At 38.1% G+C, this 8,545-nt stretch overlaps 1 protein-coding gene across 1 annotated transcript in view; it reads left to right on the forward strand.

Annotated features, from left to right (window-relative positions):
- LOC138070258 (FYN-binding protein 2-like) overlaps positions 1-7,624 on the forward strand; it is a 36,809-nt gene extending 29,185 nt beyond the window's left edge. The window contains exons 6-10 of the mRNA XM_068961403.1: positions 347-430; positions 3,384-3,465; positions 6,668-6,824; positions 6,931-6,964; positions 7,519-7,624. Of these exons, the coding sequence (XP_068817504.1) occupies positions 347-430; positions 3,384-3,465; positions 6,668-6,824; positions 6,931-6,964; positions 7,519-7,540 (379 nt within the window). The 3' untranslated portion in view covers positions 7,541-7,624. The remainder of the gene's footprint in view (positions 1-346; positions 431-3,383; positions 3,466-6,667; positions 6,825-6,930; positions 6,965-7,518) is intronic.
- Positions 7,625-8,545: the final 921 nt, after the last annotated feature.

Here is an 8,545-nt window from a genome sequence, read left to right on the forward strand (position 1 = left end):
TAGTTTTGGGTGTATAGCAAAGCAATATAGTATATCTATTATTTTTCAGATTCTGGTTTCAAATTTGGATTGCCACAGATCAGACGTTAGCAAGCTATGGCCTGGGAGCTAGATATGGCCAGCCACTTCTTTTTATGAATATAGTAACAATAGCAATGTCAAATTGTTATGATAGATAGCAGGCCTTGCAAAGCGTAAAATATTTACTCTCTGGCCTTGCCATAGATTATCAAAACATACTTCTAGATCACTTTCTAATTTTTTGGTGAAACATAATTGCCCAAAAACTATTGATGGTTCCACGAAGACACCTTAATTTACTTGCACAAAATATTTTTCTTCTCAGTGATGAAGTTAAAGGAAAATCTTGGAAGCCGAAGTTTTTGACATTGAAAGAAAAAAAGAAAAAAGGTGCTAAAGAATCAGAAAGGTAAGCACACAAGTGCACTCACACTACAGCTTTTCTGTTGCAGTTTATACCTCTTACTAGCTGTGTGATCTTGTCAGTTTATTAAATTTGATATTTGGATTCCTCGTCTACTGAATGAGAATATTAACATCTATATTACAGTACAACAGAGAGGATTAAAGGAGAAAGAGAATATGAAAATGTGAAGTGTCACACACATTTATCATTCCTGCTTTTGGTAGATAGGGAGCAAGAAAAGAATTCTAGCCATCATTTTTTATCAAAGGATGAAAAATTTCCCGTCTTCCTCTAGGCTGTAGGAACCTTTTTCCTGTAAGAATGAACTTAAATAATATACCATTTAGAACTTGAATGATGCCTTGAGAAGAGAAACTGGGTATCACATAGCAAGGCTGATTTCCCTAACATCAGTTCAGTCAGTTCAGTTCAGTTCAGTTGCTCAGTTGTGTCCGACTCTTTGCGACCCCATGAATCGCAGCACACCAGGCCTCCCTGTCCATCACCATCTCCCGGAGTTCACTCAGACTCACGTCCATCGAGTCTGTGATGCCATCCAGCCATCTCATCCTCGGTCATCCCCTTCTCCTGCCCCCAATCCCTCCCAGCATCAGAGTCTTTTCCAATGAGTCAACTCTTCGCATGAGGTGGCCAAAGTACTGGAGCTTCAGCTTTAGGATCACTCCTTCCAAAGAAATCCCAGGGTTGATCTCCTTCAGAATGGACTGGTTGGATCTCCGTGCAGTCCAAGGGACCCTCAAGAGTCTTCTCCAACACCACAGTTCAAACGCATCAATTCTTCAGCGCTCAGCCTTCTTCACAGTCCAACTCTCACATCCATACGTGACCACAGGAAAAACCATAGCTTGACTAGACGGACCTTAGTCGGCAAAGTAATGTCTCTGCTTTTGAATATACTATCTAGGTTGGTCATAACTTTTCTTCTTGATACAATATAATTCTAGCGATCACTACATTAGTGTTACAAATAAAACTGTTTTATTGACTCAAGATCTATCCTTTATTCATGTGATTCAATTTCCTAGGTGGCTGTGGGGGGAGGTGATGTTTTTTACTATCTCTGATGGTGACTTAGTGCTCTGTGCTTCAGTCTTCTCAGTTGCTGGGATCTAGGGCAGGAGCTGAGGGACTTTAAGTAATGTCTTGGGGAAATCCTTGTCTAAACAGTCACTGGGCTGAAAACACTGTATGGTCTGTCTGCTCTGGGAAATCTGTCTAGAAAAGTCCTAGAGGGGCACCCAAGAAGAAATCAGACATCAATCTATACCAAATTTAAACTCAGAGGATGGCATAGGGTGAGGATGGGCCTTCTCTAAGTTTTTAAGTTTAGACTTGATGTAATTTACTTTTCCCAAGTTGGAAAGATGTATTCAAGACTACAAAAGCATCTTTCTACCTTAAACATCACACTTCTACTTTTGCATTTTGTTGTTCAGTCACTCAATCATGTCCAACTTTTTGCAACACCATGGACTGCAGCACACCAGGCTTCTCCATCCTTCACCATCCCCCAGAGTTTGCTGAAACTCATGTCCATTGAGTCAGTGATGCCATCCAACCATCTCATCCTCTGTCTCCCACTTCTCCTCCTGCCCTCAGTCCTTCCGAGCATCAGGGTCTTTTCCAATAAGTCTGCTCTTCACATCAGGTGGCCAAAGTATTGGAGCTTCAGCATCAGTCCTTCCAATGAATATTCAGGGTTGAGTTCCTTTAGGATTTACTGGTTTGATCTCCTTGCTGTCCAAGGGGACTCTTAATCATCACCTCCAGCACCACACTTTGAAACCATTGATTCATCAGCACTCAGCCTTTATTATGGCCCAACTTTTACATTAGTACACGACTACTGGAAAAACCATAGCTTTGACTATACGGACCTTTGTTGCAAAGTGATGTCTCTGCTTTTTAATATGCTGTCTAGGTCTGTCATAGATTTTCATCCAAGGAGCAAGCATCTTTTAATTTTGCATAGCATGGCAAAACAAAATTCCAAGAAATGAAATATCAGTGAAATTTTTTACTTTCCCCATCTCCTGCCAAAAAGAAAAAGCTTCCTCAGTCCATGGGATTCTCCAGGCAAGAATGCTAGAGTAGGTTGCCATTTCCTACTCCAGGGGATCTTCCCGACCCAGGGATCAAACCCACATACCCTATGTCTCCTGCATTGCAGGTGGATTCTTTACCCTCTGAGCTATTGGGGAAACCCACTATTTTAATGACTATACGTAAATCGTTTAAGGAAACAATCTTCAAGTGCTTTATTTCTTACAACAAACTGATATTATAGTTGTTTTCTTCAACTGAGTAATTTGAAAATGCAATACTGAGTTTAACATTATTCCTGTAGATTGATATATCAATTTCTATGCATTCTTTGTTCCTTTTTAAATGATTTTTTTTTTACCATAACTTACTCTACCAATAAGTAAGGATTATGTTTTTAGTGCAATTTTAGTGCAACCCTTTTATTATCCCTTTATTAATCAGGATGATGGCTAGTTCTCAGAGAAGCTTGAGGGCAGTTTCCTGGTATAAAGGCATGGAAATGACAGCCCACCTTCTAAGATGTTCCATGTAGACTTTGAATGTTATATGGAAAAGGACAGCTGGAAAGGAGGGTTGGGCCAGATTATAAAATACCCTGAAATAAATACAATGGGACCTGACTTTATCTTACAGTAGAGGCAGCAGAGATAGACCAGAAGGTTTTAAGCAAGAGAGTGATATGATCAATTAAATTTTACAAAGATGACTCTGGAGGCAGGTATGCAGATGGATTTGAGAAAGAAGAGGCAACAATAAGATGGTATAAAATTATACACAGAATTATACCTGAATTTATCCTGGAGTAGAATGAGTTTATAGCTTTGGAAGCTTAAAGAGTTTTTTATATATAGTAACACTTAACTCTACCTGCACATTTCTTGCCATCTAGGAGTTTCTTCAAAACCAAGAAGCAAAATTTAGAGAAGGATAGGATGAAAAGAGAAGAAAGACTTTTTAGAGAGAGATTCAAGGTATGTTCTTCTCTGAAGGTAAACATTAGCAGAGGAATTAAAATTAAAAAAAAAAATTCTGTTAAGTGTGGTGCACATCTGCCTCTCTGGGACTGTCATGATCTTTGATTAAACATGTGATAGGTTAATTTTTCTCAATACATTTCTGTATTATCATGCCTTTGTACATGCTATGTCCTCTGCCTGGAAAAACTGCTAAGTTGTTCTTTAAGACTCTATTCAAATGTCATCTACTCTTCCCTAACTCCTTGAGCCAAAGTGTGTGTGTGTATGTGTGTGTGTGTGTAGTCTGAACTAAGTCTTGAGTCCCTTTTAAAGGACAGATTTTTGTCTTGTTCAAGTTCCCCCTTAGCTCCCAACATAAAAATGGATACACTAAATGATTAAACAACTCTGTCATTGAGTCCATGGGGCATTTTTCTGTAATTTCAAGGTTCAGACACTCCTCCCTTTTGATTTCATGTGATTACTGTCACAGTGAGAATTATTAAGAAACATATATTGAACATCTCCCGCGTACCAGACATTGGACTGAGAGAGAGTTATACAAAGCTCTTCGCGTCATGACCTTCGTCTTCCCGGTTTTATTTCGTGCCATTCTTCCAGCTTGCACTTGGCGCCTCGTTCTGTTTCTCGAGTGAACATCCACCTGCATCCTTGTCCCGCTATTTCCTTCCTCTAGACGTTGACCTGATCCGTTCCACTGTCCAGTGCACCCTTGCTGCTTCTCCATCTGACTAGCACCTGTTCATCTGTGATGACCTAGTCCAGGCATCTCCTCTAGGAACTCACACTTGCTGATTAATGAAATTGCTCTTCCTCTACAATACTTTATACCTGAGCAAACCTCTAGCTTATCACAAAACATTAGCATTATTGCAATACATGTTCATCAGTTAAACTTTGAATTCCTGGAGGACAGAGGTTATATTATGTATCATGTCCATGTAGCAAGCGTAATAGTAGTACCTAAACTGTATAAAAATGTTTTTGGACTCAATTTAGGAATAAACACAAATACTTTTTAATCATTAATAAGTTCTGCTTGAACCAAGCTAATTTGAGTTACTAGATCTATAAATTATAATATGAAATTACTTACTGTAAACCATGATGTTATTTGATTAGTTGAAAAATGAATGTGTAACAATTACTTGTTGAAAGGGCCCTATGTTCCATCTAGTGCTTTTATTCACCACTGTATTTCTGATGCTCTCATAGGCAGCAGAAATTCCCATTCTCTTGAGTCTATTCTTCCCAGTCACCTGTGGTGAGTCTCCTTGATATATTATTAAAAAAACTATACAGTTTCAATAATTTTTACTCATCTCAAATCACACCCAACCAAAATATTGGGTGCTTCATCTGTGTCAGGCATTGAGGGTGCAAGGATGGATAAAACTGCTTCCAATTTTTATTTTAGGAGACAATATGTTGATTAAATGTCATCATGGGGTACATACAAAGTGCAGTTAAGACAGTAAGTTATACATGGCAGTCATGAAAGCCTTCATGAATAGTGCTTAAGAGAAAAAAAGCATTTCAGGCAGAGAAAACAGCAAGAGCAATGCATTGGAAATATGGAAGGTACACAGTGCATTCAGGATTATCATATAGCTTGATGAGGCTTCAATGCAGGGAAAAGAAAGAGGGGGATGGGGAATGATGTTGTGCAAAGGACCCTAAATGTCAAACTAAGAAATCTGGGTTTGAATGAAGAGTTTTTAGAATTTTATTTTAAGAAATCAGATTTGCATTTTAAGCAATCATCGTGAACGGTGGTCTGAAAAGGGTAAGATCAGTTAGGAAGCTATTACTCTGTTAGGCAAAAGAAAGACCTGTCTTGTGGATTAGATCACATTTGGTACCCAGCATAATTCATCATCCAAATCCAGGACACTTCTGAGGGGAAGGAGGCACACTTAATCATAATAAGGATTTATAACTAGAGACATTAAATATAAACAGAGACTATCCTGAGCAAAGGAAGATGTGTGGCTACCCTATTTATTGAAGTAGACATCTGTAAGCATAAGCTACATATTCTAGAACTTTTTCCAATAAGTGGATTTTAATACATTAAAAGGTGGTATACCTGTACATGGATAGGTTGGCTAGTTAATAACACACACACACACGCACGCACGCACGCACGCACGCACGCACACACACACACACACACACACACACACACACCCCCAAACAAACTCTCCTAAGGCCAGAAATCAAATCCCTCAGTTGTTCCACAAGTGTTTGTCTTTAACCACAAAAGGATAGTGGGACCTGCTCCCACACACCATTCCTTAAGTGAAAGTCGCTCAGTCGTGTCTGACTCTTTGAGACCCCATGGACTTAGTCCATGGAATTCTCCAGGCCAGAATACTGGATTGGGTAGCCTTTCCCTTCTCCAGGGATCTTCCCAACCCAGGGATTGAACCTAGGTCTCCCACGTTGGAGGCTGATTCTTTACCAGTTGAGCCACAATGGAAGCCCAAGAACACTGCAGTGGGTAGCCTATCCCTTCTCCAGCAGATCTTCCAGACCCAGGAATCAAACTGGGGTCTCCTGCATTGCAGGCGGATTCTTTACCAACTGAGCTCTCAGGGAGGCACACACCATTCCTACCTCTTTAAAATATGTGTAGCTATTTATACATGTATTGCAGCTATTAATACATGTATGCAAGAATATATGAGCCCACTAGAAAGGAAGGGTGGAAAGAGTGCCATCTAGAAATGCTGTATATATAAGAACATTATAAACTCTAAAGCACTACTACACAAAGAGGCTTTCTGTTTCCCTCTTTTTATAACTTGTCCTTTCCTGGGTTTACTGATTGACTTCATTACTGGAACAATTAATATACCATTCACAATACTTAGTTTACACCAATGTTACCACCTTCTCACCTCCCAGAATTCCTTCTACTTCAATTAGAGAATGGGTATGAAAACATTTTGAAAATATGATCTTACCAAACAAATGTAAAGGTTTGTGATGATAAATAAACATATTATATTTCTTTAAATAACCTTTCTTTCCCTAAATATCTTGCTATTTTCTTTTTCCTTAGACATTAGTTAACAAATATCTGGCCTCTTGAGTTTATTTTGAGGTTACCATAGTATGTCTTCCATTAATGTTATAATGAAAAAGAATAAATCTACACAAGCATATTCTGATTAGTAATTTTTTCTTTCAGTATGACAAAGAGATTACTGTCATCAACACAGCAGTGGTGTGTTCCAATAATTCAAGAAACGGAATATGTGACTTGCCAATAACCCCTGGAGAAGAACTGGATGTCATTGATATCACTGAAGAAAATCTAGTGATATGCCGCAATTCTGAAGGCAAATGTAAGTTACTAGGTTATTGCCCATAAGATTTCAATCACTGCTTTTGAAAAAAAAACTCAAAGCATTATAACTTTCAGATTAGTAATAGTGATTTTTATTTCTATAGATGGATATGTGCTAATTGAACATCTAGATTTCAAGTAAGTGGTTTGACTTTATACTTTAAATCAAATTCTGAATACTTAATACATTACTGTGTACATGAGTCTCAAGGAAAGACTATTGCATATATATACTTCAGGAAAAGTTTGTAAATATGCAATGCTCTATTCTATAAGGAGGACTTCCCTGGTGGCTCAGATGGTAAAGAATCTGCCTGCAATGTGGGAGACCCAGGTTCAATCCCTGTGTCAGGAAGATCCCCTGCAGAAGGAAATGGCAACCCACTCCAGTATTCTTACCTAGAGAATCCCATGGACAGAGGAGCCTGGTAGGCTACAACAGTCCATGGGGTCACAAAGAATCGGATACAACTGAGCAACTAATTCTTTCTTCTATAAAAATTACTTGGAAGAGTAATTTTTTTTGTCTGCCACTCCTGAGTACGTTATCAGATTTCTCTAAAGAGCATATTTGTAAACATTTTAAAGGCGTATAAGAATATTAAACTGAATAAGAAATTCCTCCCAAATCTCTTACTCTTCCATGGGCCTGTATTTCAAAGTGTTTGTTTATTTCTCCTTTTTTCCCTCAGGCAACAAGTCTGGTCACCTTAGAGAGATCAAGATCAAGCAGTATGGCCTGCTCGAGTGTGAACTAGTTCTAAGGTCTCAGCCCTGCTTTACGTTAGTTTATGTTGCCAGCGTGAGACAGTGGAATCTGTGGAAGTTTTCGTTAAAAGAAAAGTCCTCCACATTTAGATGTTGGTTTCACTACTACACAGTTATCTTTCAATATCTATTTCAGTATGTATTTCACTGCTGGCTCAAAATGCGAAACAGTGTGTGTTGGCATTTGAGCACTTGTTTAATGAGCCATGTCCAAAGTTAGAAATCACGCCTTATGGCACCTAGTCACTTGTGCAGATGGTTGGTTTGCTTCTAATGCTTCTAATATTAGTACACGAGTGTTTATAATTTCAAGAAGATGTTGTGCATTTAAATTGGGTGTAATTTAATTCTGAAAAGTAAATAATGTAACCAACATCTTTCAAATACTCCGATTTCAGGTATAATCCTAAAGCAGGAGGACATTTCTACATTGATTTTTATCATAAAACTAAAAATCTAACAAATGTCGCCAAAAATTGGTTTCTTTGGGAATAGGATGCTGAAAAGTAGTTTTTTCCTAAATTCACCCAACATTTTGAGAATTGCCTAAATATGTTTAAACATTTAAATTTTATACTATATCAGTTTAAAATAACCATTTTTTACTTTGGACAACAGGATATTGTTTTGTTTATGCCTTAACATGTATTAAAATAATTTATAAGTATTTTTTACTTACAGAGAGTAAAAATAAGCTGAGCTGTAAATAACATTCTATTTTTCAAATGATGTACATGGCATGTTAGGCAGGGTGACTCCGACCTGCAAGGGCATGATCCATGGCCTCATCCTCTATACTGTGACACTATTTTTTAAGCTTCTAGGTTCTTGTATCTTCTTTTTTTTCTTGTTCCAAATGGCATGTGCCAAGAAAGGCCAAGCTTATTCCAGATGAAAAGTATCAAAATTATTCATAGGGCTTAGAGAGGAAAATAGGTGGAGAGATGATTA

This window comes from Capricornis sumatraensis, chromosome 2, assembly GCF_032405125.1.
Source record: "Capricornis sumatraensis isolate serow.1 chromosome 2, serow.2, whole genome shotgun sequence".
In the NCBI taxonomy this organism is placed as follows: Eukaryota; Metazoa; Chordata; class Mammalia; order Artiodactyla; family Bovidae; genus Capricornis; species Capricornis sumatraensis.